Source organism: Mesoplodon mirus (genome assembly GCF_964341445.2).
Source record: "Mesoplodon mirus genome assembly, chromosome: 19".
Classification (NCBI taxonomy): Eukaryota; Metazoa; Chordata; class Mammalia; order Artiodactyla; family Ziphiidae; genus Mesoplodon; species Mesoplodon mirus.
This window is the reverse complement of record NC_138995.1, coordinates 27301227-27323072: the sequence shown is the minus strand read 5'-3', so window position 1 is coordinate 27323072 and position 21846 is coordinate 27301227. Positions and strand designations below refer to the sequence as shown.

The window sequence follows — 21846 nt, the reverse complement described above, 5'->3', positions numbered from 1 at the left end:
GCATAGAAAATAGTCGAAAAATACATGCCAAATTTAACTGTGGTTTCCTCCAAAGGAGGAAAGAGTTTTTGGATGTGTGGGTATGTGGTTAGGGTGAGGCCGTCATTATTTATTTTTATGTAACATTTTAATTTTTTGCCATGAACATATACATTACTTTGGTAATCAAGAAAATTCAATAAATATTACTTTAAACAATCCCAATACAAGCAGGACTACGGAAAGATGTGAATTGATGTTCTGAATTTCCAAGCACATCGTGGATGAGCTTCAGACTGTTCTTGGGTTAGTGGGTTCCTTGTCTCCTTCTCTCAAGGCCAAAACAACCTCAGCAAAAACTCCTCCTTCACCTTCTTCCTACAGCTGAGCACTCTCCTACGCAACAATTATCATCCACAAAACCCAAGTTTATCTTCGTTGAGAGGTTTCTGGAAAATAAGACTTTCCCACTGGTTGAGAAGGGAAATTGGATAAAGCTAGGGTTTCAGTTCTGCATGGCATCTAAAGAACTCCCAAGCCAATCAACCGTGTATGTGCTCTGAAGAGACCCTCCCTGTCGGGGAAGGCCCTCGAACGCCAGCGGGTCAACATGGTGGTAACATGCTATGTAGATTAACACACACATAGGAAGTACCACGTTCGTAAGAGTTTCAGGGACATGCTCATTAAAACAAGGTATTGAGACGCTGTCTCAGACACGTGGGAGACCAAAAGAAGTTTACAGAGCCTCGAGTCAAAAAGGGCCTCACGAGAGAGACCGCTTGAGAATACGAGGCCGGTGATGGAGCTGGAAAGGACCAAGTCCATACGTTTGGTGTCCTGTCAGCTGGTTGGGAGCCTGCGGGCCCTCACTCGCTGGTGTCTCGGGTCAGGCACAGTCTTGAGCTCCCACAACTGAGGAATGGCTTGGATACAACAGGAGCTGGTCCAAGGGACACTGACGCCATGGTGGCCCTGAGGGACCTCTTTGCTTTCCCCCTATAATTGCTTCAAAAACTGTGAGCGTCCACACCTGGGTTCCCATAGTCACCTGTTCAGGACAAGCAGCAGAGAAGACAAGAGAAGGGATGTTGGGCAAACCAGTGGCTTTTGTGGAGAACTAGCGGGTGCCCCATCTAGCTGCCCAGGTGTCAGGTCTGCCCGCCGCTTCTGCTTTACAGGCGGTGGGAGGACGCAGGCCTCAGTCAGACACAAGGCTGGACAGCCACCAGGTTGTTGCTTTCACCTCCCCGTGACACAGCTGTCCTGGGAGAGGACTGAGGGCGCCAGGGAATCTCATTTGTAAAACAGGTTTCGTTTTCTCACTTAACAGACACACCTGGTGCTTCTATTCCACCTTCTTTCACCTGTGTGTGGGCTGCTTCTCCTCCCATTCACGGGAGCTTCGGGATAATCTGAACCCCAGACCCAACCCCTTCCCCTGCCTCGGGGCAGCAGACTCAACCAGCCTCCGAGGTAAGGTGCTTTTTCAGAAGGGGGCGTGGCGGGGTGGTGGGCAGTACTGAGAGGTGGAATGGAACACTGTGATGCACAAAGGAAAAACAAAGAATGGGCTAAGGCAGCTTCCTGAGTTCACTAGAGGTGACATTTACCTACCACCTAAATATTTGGTTGACTCACCTGCTTTGGAAGGAGGGGTCCAGGAAGACGGACGCGATCAAGGCGAGGCCGAGGCCTGGCTTTCCTGGCTCGCCAAGTCTGCTGGAATCACCTGCGGTCCCCCATTGCCAGGACTGGTTCACATACCTCTTCAACTTCTCATCTCTGTCAAGGGCGTCCTGGAAATGGCCCTCCTCACCTCTGGGACTGGCCCTCTTCCCTCTGGCTAGAACCTGGCTCAAATGCTCTTCTCTGTCTTCTGTGGCCACAGGTCTAGTTTAATGGCCTCGTTTAATGGCCCCTTCCACACTGAAAACTCTCCATACATTTCTTTTAAAACCTTTTATTCAATAATATATACTTTTAAAATTATAATATGTAACCACCCATCATGCCATATACGCCCCGTGCCCCCACTGGAGTCTGTGGTCAGCTAGTTAACATGGTCTGCTGGAAAAAACAGGCGGCCACGGGGACGAGCCAGGGGCGCGGGGGAGCAACAGTAACCAACAACCATTTCGCATACCCTTCACATTTCCCATGCTTTCTGGGTCAGGAGGAAGTCAACAGGAAGCCAAAGGCATGTGAACCTTTTACATTCAGAAGTGAGGTTTGATATACGGTGGTGGGCTGCCCTTCGGCTGGTCTAGTTCGTGCTCGCCAAACCTGCCACCGTTTTGTGTCTGCTCACGGAACGTGATCTCTCTACACACGTTAAGATGTTTGATTTGGTTCTTGTTCTGCTTATGGAAAAGTGGGAGGAACCGCAACAGACCTGGGGAGAGAGATGGGAGGAGGGGAAAGATGGCATTAATCATTCTGACCCGGAGTGAGGACAGGCCTCCACTGGCGTGTGGCTCCCTTCTCTTGGGGAGCACTGGGAATGGTATACAAGCCTGACTTTCCCATGGCACTTTGTGGAAAACCAGGGAAGAACTGACCAGTTTCAGGTTTCAAATAGCACCCTTTTTCTTCCTCTTCTGATCACCACTTACAGAGGTAGTCTTGGTCCCAGCCTTACTGTGACCGAGTCCCTCCCCTTTTCTCGGGTCCAGGATGCTGATCTAGAAGCACCAAAGCCTCATCTATTCTGTGTAAGCCAAGCTACAGGTTCAGCAGCCCAGCTCCAGATACCCATCAGACCTGAACTAACTTACTTATGTCTTGGGACCAAGAATCAGATGACTGTATTTACAGAGGGAAAGGGCCCAGTTCACTAATAAAGAGCAAAAACGGAGCTCAAATATTTTTAACTGGAAGGAGCTGTCTGGCATGGCCGGAAAACCTCGTTCCTCCTTCCATGTCCAGCACAGCGTTGTGGGTTGTGAGATTCCAGCAGAACTCTAGAAGCAGCAGCTCAGAATGGTGCCACAGCAGGGTACCGACAGAAAGGACAATGTATCTGGGAAGCTGTCACACAGAAACATTTCATGACCCAAACTTTCTTTGGGTACAGGAAGGGTTCTACTGCTTAGTATTTGAGAAAGGCTGCATGGTACGCAAGGTTAAGAAATGACTCTTCAGTAGATGATTTTCAAGCATCCCACTCCACAGAGGGATCAGTGAGAAGCAAGCGCACTGATGAAAGACTCCACCATCTGCCAAACAATGGCGTGTGCCCACTTGTGTTGCAAGAAGTGGGGCTGGGGAGCGCTTTTCATAAATGCAGAACATGCTGCCACAAGGTAAAGCTGTGCAATGAAATGGTCAATCCCAAGCAGGATTGACAGGTTCTGAGTGGTACAATTCAGAAGCAAGTACCAAGAAACAATCCCCACACCACCCTAGTCCCACCGCTTCTGCTAGTCAAGTCTTCACACCAAGGTGATTAACTGCAACCGCCCACCCACACAACTTCACAGTTCAAGGTTTATTCCTCCTCTCCCCCAAGAGACAGGAAATACAAGTTTAAGGTCCTCATAGCAGTGGCTTGTCACCCACTTGGGAAGGCTGGTGATTGTCAACATGCTGGTGATTCTCAACATTTTTATTTATGAAAACAGGATTTAACATGGCATTTTTCTTTCCTCTAAAGGGCAGCAGCACATAAATCATACATCAGTCATCCAGTGATACAAAGAGGTGGTCAACTGTGTCTGAAGTAGTCGTTAGTAAAGGATCACAACCCAGGCAGTGTTGCTTTTCTGCAAACAGAAGAAAATAGTCGGCTCCATGGTTCTTGAAGATTTATCCAAGCTTTCCACTGGGTGTCAAGATTTCTGTCCCAACCTCTCAGTCACCATTTACAGCAAGAAAAGCCAGCAAGTGAAAAACTGTTAATTTATTGATTCAATGATTAAAAAAAAAAACAAAACAATCCCCAATACATGCAGTTCAGGATTAAGTATCACATTTGTAGCACATTGTTGATTCTCTACACAAAAGTATGCATCACCTGTATAATCCCATAACATCACTTCCCCCTGCCTCTACAATACCTGGTTGGGGTCATTTTCACTGACACATCCACATAGCTCCAAAGCGTATGTTATCACTGGTTTTCTTAAGCCAGATGTTTCCTCGCCACCTCCCCTCCCCTCATCCCCACCCTGGGGTTAGTTTTAATGGCAAGATGTCACTCAGTCTTAGATTTATTAAGCTCACTGACAAACTTTGGCTTCTTGTGTGCTCATATGGACCCTGCTTTTGCTTTCGGGTTTATATCTCAATGGCCTTGACTCTGATCAGTTACTATCCACTCCTGTTAATTTGTAGGAGGGAAGATTGCTTTTTCCTGTGAGTGCTCATGCATAACACAGGTTCCTAAACGAATCATTAATCTGAACTGGCATTAAAGGAGACTGTCAACGGGGCTCTCTCAGATCCATTTCAATGCATATATAAAAATTCTTCCAATTGTTTGTGTCCCAAAATAATTTTGCTTCCATCCTCATCAAAGCAGCACCTGGGAGAAGCTAAGTCATTTCCCTGAGTAGACGCAGACTGAGACCCACGGCCATGGGCTGGCTCTCTCTGGGACTCAGCATCTGCCTCAAGAGCACCACCTTGCAGTCCCACTGGAACCAATCCTGGGGGCGTTCCAGAACTCAGGGCACGTTCCAGAACTTGAACTTTGTGCTCCCTTGCTTTCTTCCCTCAAGAAGTCATGTTCCCCCACCTCAAGATCTACCTTTCAACTGTTTTTACTGATTCCCTTTCTTCTTTTAACAGCCCCCTCTCCTGTCCTCTCTCCCTACCCCCAAGGATTATAAGCTCTTCCGTCTCCTCTAATCAATCAGTTGGAGAGCACCTTCCTTCTCTGCAAGGGAATACATATGCTTTGAGCCTCGGAGAATGCCTGTGAGGAGACCCAGCAGAGTGACTGATGTTCACGTGCCTCACAGAACTGGCTCTGGCACTCCTCTAAGTGGTAAGATGACCCGGGAATGCTTGGTCTGCGTTATACACTCATTGGCTTCTCCCACCTGGTCACTTACCACGGGGCTAGGATAGGACAGGGGCAGGCCAGATGACAGGATCACGGGGAGAGTGAACTGCAAGCAAACCTGATGAAAATATTTGCACTTCATCAGTTCTGCTCTCGCCATGGGATTTCTCAGCTGAAGCAAAACCTTGCAGTTATGCTCACCTGTGGCCAATGACCTCTGATACACCGATCTGTATTTGGCACGGGAACCTTCTGTTCTCACCATACTGGGTCTATGTTCTTGAACACAGGCAGTACCTGAGATGACAGTGTAACACTACCCTGTTCCCCACATTTTTTTGCTTTTCTTTAGGAAATAATAGGTCCTTATCATAGGCACTTTTAACCTGTTACAAGGTAATGAAGCAAACAAAATGTCTAATGAAAATTACTGAGATGAATTTAAGAAATAATATGCTAACCGAAAAGGATATTGGGTGGGTAAATCTACCACAGCTTTGTCTAAACATAAGATTAGACTCACTCACACACACGCACGCTCTCATCCCTCTTTTGGAACTCTCCAAGACTGCCTAACCCAGGTAAATACTCTAAAATCTCAGGGGAGCTAGGTCCATCTGGACACAAAATGGTTTTGGAGATAGGTAAAAGAGGAAAGGTCTGGACGAGACTCAGTTCAGTTTGGGAAAGAACCATCCACAGTCAGTCAGCCAGAAGTTGGGTGTCAAGACCAGACTCAGAAAGGAGTGAGCATTTTAAACTCAGTTATTCTATATGTCTAAGGCATGAAGAGAGGTAAAAAGTATAGGTGGTGGAAAAGTAAACTGTACGCATAAAATGGAAGAATTACTCCTTTGCCAAGCTGCAGTCACAGAACCCAAGGACAGGCAGGTGAGCTGTGTTTGCACCTACTACATCATGACCAGAGGAGAGACAGAAGTCAGTCACCTGACTCTTCTCCAGCTGCTTTTACTGCCTCTGGGGGGACCCAAGAGAAAGAAACGGGGTTACTACTTCACCAAGACCCTCCAGTAGGCTTCCTCTGCCTGGTCCAGACCGGCAATTAAAAAAAACAAACCACGAAGGGTGGGGGGAGGGAATGGGTGACAAAGGAGGAGATGGGTGGGGCAGGAAAGACACACAGTGGCACATCTCCCTGATAAATAATAACCAGCAGTTCGATGTTGCCTAGAAGGGCACATTAGAAGGCTTTTGATAATCCCAAACACCGAGTTTTGCTGCCTGACATATCAATATAGGTTCACCCAAGAGCTCCTGTCTTGTTTTTGATTTTCAGGTAGAACAAATGTATACATTAACATACAGAATGTGCAATGAAGGCAGGTAGCATTGGTATGAGAACCTTAACTGAATGCATTTCCTGGCTTTGGGATCTTGTTTTATTTGAAGTTCCCACTGACCAAACGACAAAAATAGAATCTACATTTAGAGATAGGACCTGCTACCGATACCAATACGATTTTATTGGGATATGGAATGTAAACAGATGTTTTCAAACAACCTAACCTTATAAAAATGTATGGCATTATTAAATAGTAATAAAGAAATCCTAAAGTGTGATGTGGTGGTAGAGCTCCAGCCTAGTGTGAGAGGTCCCCACAGCTGTAGCATGGCCCTGCAGCTGGGGTCAGGGGACTGCTTGCAAACCATGTTGATGACAGATCCCCAGAGTGATATCAGCTCTATTTTTTTTAAATTTTCTTAAACAAAATATAGTTTCCTTTGCTAACGTGAAGGCCAGCACAATGGATCCCAAGCTTTGATACTTGCCCCAGCAGCTCCACTCCTTTCCCCAAGCCCCTTGTATGCTACTCTCTCTGGTCGCTTGGGTTATCGGTGGGTGGCCCTGCCCACACAACTCCAGTCCCTGCACGAGAGAAAGACTTCTCTCTGCCAACACATTCATGTATTACCTACCAGAGCTTAAAAACGCAGATTACCCTGATTACAGAGGGAAACTGTTTCTCATGGGGATAAAAAGGGGTAAAGCATGGGAGGGGAGTACTTGTTTTATTCCCACCCAATCCGTCTTTCCTGAATAAATTCTAATAAGGATGCTTTTCTTTCTCCCTCCCTGACCTCCCTGAAGACTGACTTTCCAGCTTTAGTTATGGTTGTGAACAAAAAGTCTTTGTTTCAGAGACATGCGTTAAAATAGGTGCACACACAGGGATGTGCTGGGAAATGAAGTTTTCCTTAAGAGGCTGGAAAAAAAAGCTACATGAAAAAAATAGCAACAAGATTTTATGGTTAGGCAAATCAACAAAGGTTACACTGAGCTCCAAGTTATGCACTTAGCATCCAACTTTTTTTTTTTTTTTTTTGCGGTACGTGGGCCTCTCACTGTTGTGGCCTCTCCCGTTGCGGAGCACAGGCTCCAGACACGCAGGCTCAGCGGCCATGGCTCACGGGCCCAGCCGCTCCGCGGCATGTGGGATCTTCCCGGACCGGGGCACGAACCCGTGTCCCCTGCATCGGCAGGCGGACTCTCAACCACTGCACCACCAGGGAAGCCCGCATCTAACTTTTGATGAGACAGATGGACCTGTCCATGGCATCAGAAGGTTTAAAGCGATGCCTCCTGACATCAAAGGGGACTCCTGTGAGAGTGATTGCAGTTTGCTCCCAAATGAATACACTTAGAAGAAAACTGCAGGGATGAGGTACATTTCCCAGAGAGCTCATGTCATTAAAAAGAAAAAAAAAATACATAAAACATGAATTTGTAAAAGAGCTTAGAAAAAAAATACTGTCACTGTTTTAGTATCTCCTTTTCGTGAATGAGGCTGGTGTGTCACTATAGACTGCTGACATTTTGCTAAAACTTGAGCCTGAATCTCACCAAAGGAAACCCAGACCACAGTGGAATAGATAGGAAGTCAGATATTCAGAGCTTGTTGACTTGAACAGGTTAATTCAACAGTGGTCTCCTGTTAAATAAAGGTAAATGTACAACAACTCCGAGTCTCTCATCTCCCATGCATTCCAAAGGGAAAGTCCCCTCAGATACCCAACTATGTGCATCGTCAGGCTGCCAAACAGCAGTTCCCTGTAGACTAGTGCTGGGGAGTTTCTTTCTTTTTGACAGACTTTTAGGTCTTTACTCTTCTTTGCGTTTAGAAGGAATGGCTAGAATTTCTTTTTATCACACTGTAGTTTTCCTTCAAGGTTTGTGTTTGGTTGGTTGGTTTTATTGGCAAGCATCAATGCCGCATTACCCGTCGCTTTCCAGTCTTCATCGGGCCGCCGTGAGACCGCTGGAAAGTACAGCATTATCTGCACAAGGCTGGGACTGCTCCTTCACCACGGGGTCTGCAAGCAAACAGGGGGACAGTCAGCAGAGGCAGGGCTGGCCAGTGCCAGGGGAGAACACCGTAACAGACCCAACCTTCTTCCACAGTGAGATAGAGACACAGGCTACCGGGAAGTCAGGGTCAGGAGGGCAACAGAAATTACAGACACTGAGAAATGATCAGGGGGAAATGCTCTCACAATCAACTCGCCTACCTCTTCAGAGTACAAGTTCAACTGCTAAGACTCAGGGAAAAGAGAGGCACAGAAACACCCATTTCCCACTGTTCAAAATTTCTACTGATTTTCTTATGTGTTGTTTTTCCTTGAATACTAACATCATATCCAACTCCCATTTCTTCAAAGTATGTGCGATAGATAATAAACACTTCGGAGGAAAGGGTGAATAAAAAGAGCTATTAGAAGAACTATCGATTTTAAGCAACACAATAAAAATTTTTTTATAGAAGTATAATATGTATTTGGAAAAGTAGACAGATCATGATTTGCATAATATAAACATCAGTGTTCTTAATTCAGTCAAACTCAGAGTGTAAAAATAGCTTTCTGTGACAGAAAGACATCCATTTACACTTGTCTGAGGTCTGGAAGAATGAAGGGTAACACCTTTTAAATCTGCTGTCTACTAATACTTATGGGTTACCAGGCTCAAGACCACAGAGCAATGTATTCTTCAGGCAAGGTTTAGTTAAATCTCCAGAGAGGAAAAAAAGGAGAAGGAAAGAGCGTATTGGTCAAGCAAGAGATAGGCTGAAAGTTCTCATCTCACTTCAAACAGAAAACTGAGACAGATCACTTAACCCCCCTCACTCTCAGTCTCCTCTGTGACTGGACTAAATGACCTCACACTGCCTATAATGAGAGGAAAGTCTGGGGCATACTTTATCAGTGGGGAGAACCATATGCATGCAGACCGATAAGCAACCACATAAACTGAATATACACACATACTTTAAAGTGAGACCTAAGAAGTCTGTAATTCAGATAGGATTTTAGTGAGGTCCTTCCATACCTGCTTTCCTTTCCTCAAATTCCTTGTGTTTATTTATCTTATTTCCTTCTTTAAAAATATGCTATGGTCACCTTACTACTTTCAACAAATCACTTTTTTTTTTGAGGGGGAAAAAAATCTTTGATTAGGTTTCCACACAAATGTATATATTTGAAAACAAAACTTTAGATACTTGTCATCTATCAACTCAGGGTCATGGGCAATGGTCAAACAGATCAGACTCAAGGGAACTACAGTGAACAAGCAAACACCTTTGGGCATCTAGAAACAGATCTGAAGAGCTGTTTCAAGAGTCGAACTAATGAGGCCAAGTCCCAAGCATGATTCATCCAAATACCCAGAATTCTCTTGTCTGGCCTCAAAGATAAAGAGTAGAAGAATTTCCCTTTGACAAATCAGGCCCCTGGAAACTCACAGAAGTATGGGTGCTCCATGGCCTCTTTGGCAGTCAGTCTCTGTTGATGGTCATATCGCAGAAGTTTGTCCAGAAGATCTAGGGCCTCAGGGCTGACGAGGTGTCTGTTCTCACTATGGATAAAATTTTCCCAGCGTTTCCGTGAATGTCTGAGAAGAAAAGGAAAGCATTGGTATTCTAAGATTAAATTCAGCAAGAATCCTTACATATTAGGGTTAAAGCCAACAAAGTCTTAGAACACTGTGTTGATTACAAGCTCATTAAATCTCATTCTTAATGTTACCTGTCCCACCCCACCCCCATAGTTATGATCACAGCATCCTCAAACAAAACAGTGCTCTGTGACTGCTACATAGAATTATAATGTCTGCATCTGATTTGAACTTTGTAGAACCTTTCTAGATAATTTTTTACGCCCCAGACTTTTAGTCAATTCTGGGTGAGGCACGGAGGCAGCTGAGTAATCTTTATTGTTCAGCAGATATATTTAAAGAGCTAGCCTCAGAAACATGGAGGTCCCATAAAATTGCTGTCTGAAAATTGTCAACACAACATTTACTTTTCAACACTATTGTACTGTATCTGAAAATATGCTTTAAAATTTGCTCCCTTACAGAAAATCCATTACACAGAACAAGAAGAAACTACAAATCTCTTATTCAAAGAAGAATCACGCTTTCTAAGATTTTTCCATTAAAATAAGCCATATGCTGTTCCAGAAAGCTTTTTTCTGTAGCATGATTTTGTCTTCCATTTTCTATTGATAAACAGGTTATCACTTAGAGAAGTAAAATGATTAGAAGACACATGTAAACAATGCCCAAATTTCTCAAGTTAAAAAATATATATGGGGAAAAAAAAAGAATATTTTAATTTTGATATAATTAGAAAGGAGAAAGAGCTTTAGAAAGTGATTTCAGCTAACCTTTTCACTTCTGAATTGGGTAAATTAAGACCCTCTTTCTTTCTCTCTCTTACTTACTGTCCCAGGATATCGTTGAAGTGTGGATCTAGGTCTATGTGATACTTCTTCAGATACCCATACAGCTCATCTGTACCCAGAACCTTGGCAATGCGAACAAGCTGAAACACAAAACAAACTGACCAAATTACTGAGCACAGCCCGCGGGGATGCTGGACCAAAGAATTAGGAGACTCCCACATCACTAAATTTCCAGGGAACAGACACAGATCTGAGCCCGGGGTGGACAGGCAGCAGACTCACAGATATGAAGTTCACATGAATGCAAATTTCGAAAATGCCTTTAAAATGATAACACAACTTATGACGATAATATTCTAGAGGCTGATGATTATGGGAACATAAAACCTAATGACTAGAATCTTTTTTTTAATAAATAAATAAATTTATTTATTTATTTTTGGCTGCGTTGGGTCTTTGTTGCTGTGCTCAGACTTTCTCCAGTTGCAGCGAGCGGGGGCTACTCTTCATTGCAGTGCATGAGCTTCTCATTGTGGTGGCTTCTCTTGTTGTGGAGCACGGGCTCTAGGCACGTGGGCTTCAGTAGCTGTGGCTCTCGGGCTCTAGAGCGCAGGCTCAGTAGTTGTGGCACATGGGCTTAGTTGCTCCACAGCATGTGGGATCTTCCCGGACCAGGGCTCAAACCCATGTCCCCTGTATTGGCAGGCGGATTCTTAACCACTGCGCCACCAGTGAAGTCCCTAATGACTAGAATCTTGTTCTATTAGACAAGGAGGTACCTGACTTCCTCACAGACACAATTTGGAAGTTGGGCATAACACAGCACACTATCTGTCTCTATCTTTGGGGACCACAGACAAGATTCTGTGAAACTCTTTACCCTGAAGTAAAGCTTATATGCAGATACTGGATGATATTTAGTGGCTCAACAACAGCATCCCTATCAAGATGCTATATTTTCTTGGCATCTGCCCCCAAATGGATAGGAGCCAGATGATGTTTGCTTACCTGGTCATAGTTATCCTGTCCATGAAAGAAGGGCTCCTTTCGAAAGATCATGCTCGCTAACATACAGCCCAAACTCCACATATCCAGGCTATAATCATACATCTGAGGAAATAAAGACAACCAGTCAGTCAAGGGTGTTACAAATGTCATTTTTCTGATCTGAGTTTCTAGGTTTCTAGTCTTCAGTTGACCTCTTCAGATATTTTAAAATGCAAAAAAAAAAAGTAGCTGAGAAAAGTCCATAATTATCATTTTGGGGTAGAATAAAGACTGGATTTTATTTTATTTATTGGCTGCATTGAGTCTTCGTTGCTGTGTGCAGACTTTCTCTAGTTGCAGCGAGTGGGGGCTACTCTTCGTTTTCGTACGCGGGCCTCTCACTGTGGTGGCTTCTCTTGTTGTGGAGCATAGGCTCTAGGTGCGCGGGCTTCAGTAGTTGTGGCACGTGGGCTCAGTAGTTGTGGCTCACGAGCTCTAAAGCACAGGCTCAGTGGTTGTGGCACACGGGCTTAGTTGCTTTGCGGCATGTGGGATCTTCGTGGACCAGGGATGGAACCCTTGTCTCCTGCATTGGCAGGTAGATTCTTAACCACTGCGCCACCAGGGGAGTCCCAAGTCTAACTTCTTGAGCCAGGTGACAGATTCCTGGGAATGGTACCCAAAAGGTGGCAAACCTTTTCCCAAAAAGTAGTGAGGTCGTGGATGGAATGTAGGCCCAGTTCTGTAGCTGTTTTTTCCTAAATTGTCTCCCCGGGAACCAAGATCATCTACAATGATCTTGGATACATACCTTTTGTAGCCAAGACTGGATTTTAAATGTATCCAAATTGACTAAATAAAAACCAGGAAAAAGAAAAAGCCAGGAAAAGCCCTAAGCAAAGGTAAAAAGAACCCAGAGGTGCTTCACTAACATTTTACCTGATAGTCCACAAGGAGCTCTGGTCCCTTGAAGTACCTGGAGGCTACACGGACATTGTACTCCTGGGCGGGATGATAGAATTCCGCCAGACCCCAGTCTATCAGTCGCAGCTATAAATACGACAGAAATAAAACATGTGAAACGAGTGTCTCCAGATGCCTGTGTCTTACAACAAGGCCACATCTAATTAGACAACAATTATTTGGCCACATAAAAAATGTTAGCAAGTGCACTGGCTAAAAAGATACACTTTCCAGCAACTGCTAAGAGGTCGTTTCCAGAGCAGAGCACTTGGAATCTTATTTGCTTTTTCTTTTTTAAAATTTAAATGATCCTGGCTTTTCATTCTCTCCAGATCAACAAAGCGTAAGCTTGTCTTCTGCCTCCATACCAGCTGCATGTGTTAACATACCCCCTTCATTACTGATAGCTTTCATTATAAGCTCTAGTCATTAACAGAAAAGGTTGGGGACATGTGCCCCACTCCAGGATTGAAGCATTGCTCTAGCGTTTCATTAATCTAACACTAGCTGATTCATTTACTCACCAGTCAGGGACAATCAGAACTGAGAATAGAAAATAGGAGGGACCCAAGTATACTTTTAAGGCCAGGCAGGTTGGTTTGAGGGTCATTAAGAAAGGAAGTAAAAATCACCAGCTGTAGTTTCTGTCTTGAGGCCCTCCAGAAAATCATGACCAAAGTAAACAAGTGACTACAGTCAGGGTCAGCTGTCTACTCTTCTTGTGTACTATGCTTATGCGAAGGAGAAACCAACACTGGAGACTAGAGAAATAATAATATCACAAGTCTGCCAAAGAAAACAGCATGGGTCTTCAGAAACCACCTAGGTACTGGCCAGAGTTTTGATTGGCCCTAAGCCTTCCAATGAAAGGTTTTTCACTGCCTGGCTGTAATGGTACCTTTTTCTGTTGGTGATCTATCATGACATTGTGAGGTTTCACATCCCTGTGCATGATTCCCTTGCTGTGGCAGTAATCCAGAGCCTATTAGATAAGAAAGCACAGAGAAAAGTAAGCAAACCCTCTACCAACCCCCAATGCAAGCATATTCTTTTTATTTTTATTTTTTGATTCTGAAAGCTTTTATTGAGCATTGTCAAATTTGTAAGCTTCATAGGTATGGACATCATATTTATAAATGCCCTTCCGTAAGTGCTACCATAGATGTGAAATTCTTGCCCTTAATATCATCTTTGAAAATGTTGAATTGAGAATTCTGTTAACATTTTAAGAATTGGCATATTGAATTACTGCAAGAGATTTGATTTTCAGCATCTGTAAGCATATTCTTATTTGTTTGTGACAGCTTGATCTCAATACAGCCTCTCAAGGGGCAGCCTTACTGTCTGTAACAAAAGAGAAAAAACATGCTTCAGAAGGCACCCCTTGCTCCCTGAGCACACTATGCTGGCAGCTGGTAGAAAGGCGGCTGTGGAGAGGACACCAAGGGCTATGATGAAGGTTTCTTAAAAAGGGGGAATGATATACTTCTTTAGGCACTCCTCTCTTACTTGTAGCTGGTAGCAATAAATCAGCCACCTGGATTTAGAAATCATACATTAATCTGTTGGTCTAATTTGATGTATTTAAAACCAGATCTAGGAACCACACTGGAGTCACTTCTCATATGAGTTCAATGACATGAAAACAGTACCTGTGGACATGAAGAATGACATCTAAATATATCTGCAATATGACTTGTCTTTAGATAAGCATCCCATGTGGGTTTTCTAGATTAACATATATTCTAATATTAGTATTTTCCTTAAAAATAATCCCTGAGCCAGTTGTTCTTTAAGAATTATGTGATGACTCTGCAAGTCAATGATTTTTTAGTAAATTCCTTAAGCTGTGCCACCATTACCACAATTCATTTTTAGAAGTTTTTCATCATCCCAAGAATTTCCCTTAAGCCTGCCTGCAGTCAACCCCCAATCCCATCTACCTCCTACCTCCTTCCTTCCTTCCCCTCTCCTCCCAACCACTGCTCTACCATGTGTTGCTACAGATTTGCCTCTTCTGGACAGTCATCAAATGAAATAATAGAATACACAGTACTTTATCTTCTTTCACGCAGCATACTGTTTCTAAGATTCATCCATGTTGCTTTTTTCATTGCTGAGTAGTATTCCATTGTGTACTAGTTGATAGACATTTGGTTTGTTTTAACTTTTTGGCTATTGTGACTAATGCTACTTATGAACATTCATGTACAAGTCTTTAAGAGGACACACATTTTCATTTCTCTTGGGTAGATTCCTACGGGTGAAGTGCTACGTTGTATGTACGTTTACATTAAACTTTTAAAGAATCTGCCTAATTGTTTTCCAAAGTGGCTACACCATTTTACATTCCCATCAGCACCATATGAGAGGGTTCCAGTTTCTCTACATTCTTGCTAACACTTGTTAATATCTTTCTGATTACAGCTGTTCTAGTGGGTTTGATGAGGAATATCATTGTGGTTTTGATTTGTATTTCCCTAATGAGTGATCAAGTTGCACATCTTTTCATATACTTTTGGGCTATCCCATATCTTCTTTGGACAAATGTTGATTCAGATCTTTCACCCATTTCTTATTTGGGTTAAGTTTGTTTTTTGTTTTAAACAGTATAAAACTTTGCTCCTAAATCTCCCTTTTCTAACACAGTAACTATTTTCATAAATTTCAATGTTGGGCCCTTTGGCTTGTCTTAAAAAGCACTTGAAGCCTACATGAGGCCCATAATATACTCCTTGAATAATGACAGCAACCCATAATCGTATGGTACCTACTGTGTGCTTGACGCTGAGAGCTCTTGCAAGGTGGAGTTTTCCATGGGACAAGATTAGGGTTTCTCGATGTCAGCACTGTTGACATCTGGGACCAGATAATTCTTTGTTGTGGGGAGTGGTCCTGTGTATTATAGGATGTTTAGCAGAATCCCTGGCCTCCACCCATGAGATGCCAGTAGTGTCCCTCCAACTGTGACAACCAAAAATGGTTCCAGACATTGCCAAATGTCCCCTGAGGGACAAAGTTAACCTGGTGGAGAATCACTGGACTAGACCAGCAAGGGCACTTTACCAGGCATTTTTAAGTGGGAGGGAATATATAATCCAGAGAATGATCCATAGAACCAGCATTCCAAGAATAAGGAAATTTTGCTTTCCCCAGACACAAAAGAGTATACAGTGTTCAATGCTTTTCATATGAAGGTCAAGAACAGGCACAACTAAACTATGGTGGTAGAGGTGAGAATAAAAGCTATGCAAGGAGAGAAACAGTCTATATTTGCACTGTCCTATATGGTAGCCACCAGCCACATGAGACCATCAAATGCTTGAAATGTGACTAGTGTGACTAAGGAACTGAATTTATTTTATTTAATTTAAATAGCTACCTCCGGACAGTAGCTACTGTATTGGACAGCATAGTTCTGTGTCAATGTGGGTGAAGGTTTCACACTTAAGTAAAATCAAAAAACTATACCCTTAGGATTTATTCATTTCATCTACGTAGGTTCTACTTCAATTTAATTTTTCTCTTTGTCTTGTTTTATACCAACAGTTGTAGCAAGATTCCACAGTGGCTCTGTGGCAGTGCTGTAGAGAACCACGGCTCCTGAGGACACACCTCCCTAAATGTGAATCAGGAGCTCAGACTTGGTGGGAAGCCTCAGCGAGTGCACTGAGCAATCACTCTGCAGCCCTCAGTCTAGTTCCTTCTGCATTTTCTACATTCCACCTACATTTCCTCTCTCCCATCCCCGTTTTTTTTTTTTTTCTTTTCTATGAGAAAATTTAGCAAGTGTTGATTCTGTTATTTTGCCTGGTCTTTGTCCAAAGGAATAAACTAATTAGGACCACAGTACCTGAGGTGTGAAAAATACCTGACGAAAGCAGAGGCTGAACAAATACAGCAAGGGAATAAATTCTTTTGCCACTAGTCAGATTCCCTGCAGAGTTATTAACTGCTTTTAAATTCCTTGGGGGAATTATTTCAATTTAAAAATCCAATCGTTTCTGACCAATAAGCATGAAAGAGGTTTTTCAAGTTCCATCTGGGGCTCCGCCTCATTAGCACAAAGTATGCCCCACCACATAGCTGTTACCCCCAGAAGGCAGAGAGGACATCAGACACTGCCATCGGAACGACCAGCCTGTATCACTGCGATGCTGTTACCTGATCTAAGGACAACTGCACTAGGTTATATATCTTACCTTTGGTGTGCTAGCTAACCACAAAATCTTAATACCTTACTTAAAAAAAATAACCAACTGTGAGATTTGGATTGCTGCTCTCATGGAGTGAATGCCTGGGATTTTCTGAGAAGCCCTAGGAAACAGACTAGCCTGACAGTTCATAGCACTGCAAACCTCTGCCAACCAAGGCCTTCCATTCTAGCCGGAGGGGACATCAAGAAAGGTAGAAAGGTATCATAAACCAAGCTCGACTTTCTTCATCTTTCTCATCTTAATGACAAAGAAAGACCCATTCGCCATAAGAGTGAATCCACCACCTTGGCTCGAATGATAAGTAGTTTGTGTAAGTGCTTGTAAGAAAACACATTCACTTCACATAAAGCTAGTCCTTCAAATTCCCATTCCTTAAAGCCTAAGCCTTGATTTAACTTGTATTTTCTTTGAGCAGCTGTTCATAATCCCATCAAAACTCCATCTTGACAATTTTCTTCAATAATACCAATACCTTAGACACCTCTATATTCTTTTAGAGGTTCTTAAATTGAGACCCATCCATTCCACCCTATAACTTTAAGTAATGCTGTATGTATATTTTTACATGCACTGGCGGCATGGGGCGTGGGGCGTGGTTCATAGCTTTCATTAGATTCTTAGTGATCCATGACCCTAAAAAAACACTGTATTCCATTTTACAAACCTTTTTAGAATTCTTTACTTAAGCGTTTACCTAACCAAATTAAAAAAGATCATTCCTCTGTCAATCAATAACACTTGAAAATTTCAGTCTCCTAGAAGGTCCACCCATCACCTCTTCTTGCATGTTAAGGTTAACTAGCCGGGGCTAAACGGGTGGGTTATCTCATACAAGAACGGGACTATGAGAAATGGCAAGAAAAGGATGGCCGTAAAATGCCCACCATCCCTGTATGCATGTCCTTCCACGATGTGACTTCAATGCTCTGCCCATGAAAAGTACTTCTCCACCCTTTGATTCTAGGTTTGGCCATGTGACTTACTTTGGCCAATAGGGCATTAGCAAACGTGACACAAGCAGAGGCTTGAAAAGTGCTTACATATATCGCAGTTTGCCCTCTCTTGCTCTTAGGACCTGATGAGACCACCATGGGAAGCAGCCCAGACCATCCTCTGGAGAATGAGACCTCAGCTATCCCAGCTGCCATCCCCAGATATGTGAATGAGGCCATCCTGGACCATCTTGCCCTAGTCAAGTTGACCCAGACCAAAAGACTCAGCCAACCCACTGAATTATGGGAAATAACAAATCATTTTTAAAAAGTCACTAAGTTTGGGGTGATTTGTAATGTAATGAAAACTAGTAGTAAGTATTAATTAAGCAGCAAAAACAAAACAAAATGAAAAACAGTAAACAAAAAACCAAGGACCAACAAGTTATGTTCTAACCTCTGGTATAACGTCCCCAGTACCACTAACTTAGCCATTTTTCTCAGTTCCACTGAGGTTTCGATGTAAAGATTCCACAATGGAGGCCTCATTGTAAGTTAACCCCCTAGCCCAAACCAAAAAACACCATTAAATTCTCTGGATATCAAGAAATATTCTTGAGGTCTCTGGGTCCTCTCGAAAACTTCTTTAATGAATAATCCTGAAATATTTCACCGTTTATGACTGTCACTTACTTTAAGTAGTTCATACATATAAAACCGGATATCAAAGTCTGTCAGGATCTGGTAGAGTTGCTGAAACAGATTGCAGAAAACATTAAGTTAATTTAGTCTTATTGCATCTTGTTATCCAAAGTTGGTCATTATTCTCTGTAAACTTAGTGCTTAAGTCACTGAAGAATCCCAGAACTTTTTACTACCTGATCTGGAACAAATGAGGGCAAAGACTAAAGACAAGGGTCTAACACTTTGGTCTTCAGAAGAAAAAACAAAAGGAATTCCAAGGGGAGAAGAAAAAAACCATTTACACCAACTTGGATCTTTTAAAAACCTGTGTGATGCTCCATGATTTCAACACCCACAATTACATTATTATGAAGTCCAAGTTGTCCAATTGTCCTCCTATTCTTACTGAACTTCAAACAAACTATCCCCACTGCAGCACCACAGTTTACTTTGGAGAACCAAGTTCCGAGCAGATAGCAGAATCTGAAAAACTTCCTCAGCCCACATGGTAAAATGACGGCAAGACAGTCTGTTCCTGAAACCCAAGGAAAATGAACCCCTTTAGCATTTGGAGACGGCAAGAGACTTAAAAAAAAAAATCTATAACCTCCACTCCCTCAAAACCAATTCCAGGCTGGAAAAAAGAACACTTCATAGGCAAAAACTGATGGGAGCTAAAGATGTAAAATGTTTAGGGGGGAAAAAAAGGAGTGGTGGAGTGAGATGTTTAAAAAAAAGGAAGGAAGGAAGGGAAAAAGGGAGGGAGGGAGGGATGGACACCAGTTCTGAAAATGATTCCAGGCCTAAATGACATACCAATGTAAGTTTTCATAATTGGTAATCCAAAGACCCACTCACCGGGAGTTTTGTTTATTTGTTTAATTTCAATTTCTAAGAGACGGAGTAGAATTTACACATCCAGGTTCATTTAAGTCATCACAAACCCCCATCAGAAGCTATATGATTATTTTAGACAATCAATTCCAAGTAAATCTCTTTCCCCATCAGTCCAAGCAGCACCTTCTGTAAAATTAATCAGTACACCTTTATTAAACCTTTTTTGTTTCTCTCTTTACTGGAAGACTCAAGCCATGTAGGGAATCTCTCCAAGGGGCACAGAGCAGCATATACAACGTGTTTGTGTAAAAAAGGAGGGGAAACTAAAACTACACATGCATATTTGTATCTGCAAGAATGACTTTTCACTGTGTACCACTTTATATTTTGGATCCATGTAAACATACTACCTGTTCAAAAAAATTTTTTTACGAAAAACAACAGATTTACCAAGAATCGAATCCAACATTTTCGAACACCAGGACTTAGCCTCTTTCTCAAATTTCCCCTTTTAAGTAAGTGTAATTCTCCCTCCAGCTTAGTAAGAGTGTCTGATTTCACTCATGGCGCTGCAGAAAATGAACACATACTTTCCAGCATACTGGTGGTGGCCTGGAACTGCTCCACTACTGAAGGCTGACCCTGCTTGGGACTGAACCGCATTTAGGCCCAATGGCATGAATGTGCCACCATTTCTGCTCCCGAGAGACTCAACTGCATAACAGCTAAACACCCAAGTGTTTTGTTCTCCCCCAGCTCTGCATAGCAAGAAAGGCTTCTCAGCAGCACACTGACAGTCTGTATGTACAGACACAGGCCGAAGATAACATCTCTTCGGGTGCCAAATCAGCTCTTCCTCTGAGAGTTCAGGAGATCACTCCCAGAGACTGTGCCAAGTTGAACCTCAAGTCAATAAACAGACAATGAAAGTGAAAAGGGCATTTTCTAATAACCCTCAGAGGGCTAGAATATTTTATTTCCAGAAAACAAACATGGGCTATTTTATTATTTGGACCTTTATCCGCGGAAGGCTTTCCTCTCATACCATGCGGTATCTATCCCAAGCACCCATGCGAGTATTAAGGGATAAAAACAAATGTCCTCGGACTGCCAACACAGTATTTCTAGCTACTCTAACCATTATCAATTTTATGTGACACAAAAAACACTAGCTGACTATAGCGTTTAGGCCTAATACATTACAAAGTCTTGAGTGACAGGCTGATATTCACTTTCATTTTTCAGGAGCTCTGGGAAGGAGACCAAACTACACCTGTAACATTTTACCACCCGGGCCTGAAATTCAGGACTCAACAGAGTCAAGGGGGTAGCTTCCTCCAACTTTTGTAGCTCTTTCTCCACTGCAGCCCCCAGGAGTTCCCCACTCTGACCAAAGAAACCTGTCTTTGCCACCTCTGTTCTTCCCTCCCCCAAATCTAGAATGCCTGCCCCTCCCCCTTAGCTGGTAAAGTCATAACCATCCCATCCGGGTGCCACAGAGCCTATAGTGGTCTCTTCCTTCTCTGAACCCCCAGGCTATTCACTGTTATCTGGGGTGCTCACAGGACACCGAGAGCAGCAAATGCCTAGAGTTAATGTTCTGCACTTGGGTACCGGCGGTGACCCGAAGTTCTTAGGATACTTTCTCACTCTGCTGTGAACAACAAGAGGCTTCTTCACCTTGCCCACACGCCAAGAGCCCCAAGCCACCACCCCTGCGTATCGAGGCATATGCATGCTGGGGAGCAACGGATGCCACAGCTGCTGGCAGTCACCAATTTGGTGATTAAAGATCTCTTAACTTTCCCTCCCTCAGGCATGTCAAGGGTCCACCATACAACTGTCTGTGGACAGCAACTCTGTCCTTGCACGGCAGAATAACATGTTTTATATAGCCCACACCACGTGTGGCAATTCTGTGCTTGTACACAGAAGGCAGTCAATAAATGTCTTTGACGATGGTCACTAGTCAATGGGGCAAAATTAAAACTGTCTTCAAGAAACAGAAGTACTAAGATTCCATGACAAATTAGGAAGGGAAATTTCACAAGAAGCACACTTCTCCTCCATTCTTCTTCATCAGCTACACGGAGAACATCCTTAACCAACCAACTGCAAAATGTTGTCAGGAAGTTAGTTTCTTTTATGTTTTCATAAAGTAAGTGACTTACCAAAAACAAAACAAGCCTATACTTCCTGGAAGATTACAAAGGTGCCGAGAAAGAAACTATTCACCAATCCTAGTTTGGTTCCAAAGCCTCAAACACATTGCCATTTCCCTAGAAGTCAGTTATACTCCAGGACTATTCCAAGGGCCCAAGGTAGAAATCTCCTGGGACTCTTAAGTAACCTCAGAAGGTCCGAGAAGAATGGGAAAAATGCAATCTGACCAAGAGAATCAGTGCCTTCTTGGTCTAAAATCAACATCCAGAAAGGACTGGCCACAAGTGGGCCTCACTCACGCTGTCTACACAGAGAGTTCTTGAGGCTCCAGTCGTGGTGCAGCGAGATTCCAAGGCCCCATCCCTAACGACTG

The 21846-nt window shown here is 43.2% G+C and overlaps 1 protein-coding gene across 2 annotated transcripts in view; it reads right to left on the bottom strand.

Moving 5' to 3' along the window:
- Positions 1-1972: 1972 nt before the first annotated feature.
- Positions 1973-21846, bottom strand: part of CSNK2A2 (casein kinase 2 alpha 2) — a 38768-nt gene continuing 18894 nt past the window's right edge. The window contains exons 5-12 of one of the 2 annotated variants that reach the window (XM_082607413.1): positions 18483-18542; positions 13539-13622; positions 12617-12727; positions 11699-11800; positions 10730-10830; positions 9748-9896; positions 8227-8320; positions 1973-2374 (exon numbers count right to left, since the gene is read on the bottom strand). In XM_082607413.1, the coding sequence (XP_082463539.1) occupies positions 8244-8320; positions 9748-9896; positions 10730-10830; positions 11699-11800; positions 12617-12727; positions 13539-13622; positions 18483-18542 (684 nt within the window). In that variant the 3' untranslated portion in view covers positions 1973-2374; positions 8227-8243. Of the gene's footprint in view, positions 2375-6682; positions 8321-9747; positions 9897-10729; positions 10831-11698; positions 11801-12616; positions 12728-13538; positions 13623-18482; positions 18543-21846 lie in introns of those variants that run through there. The other variant, XM_082607412.1, reaches the window with a different exon arrangement.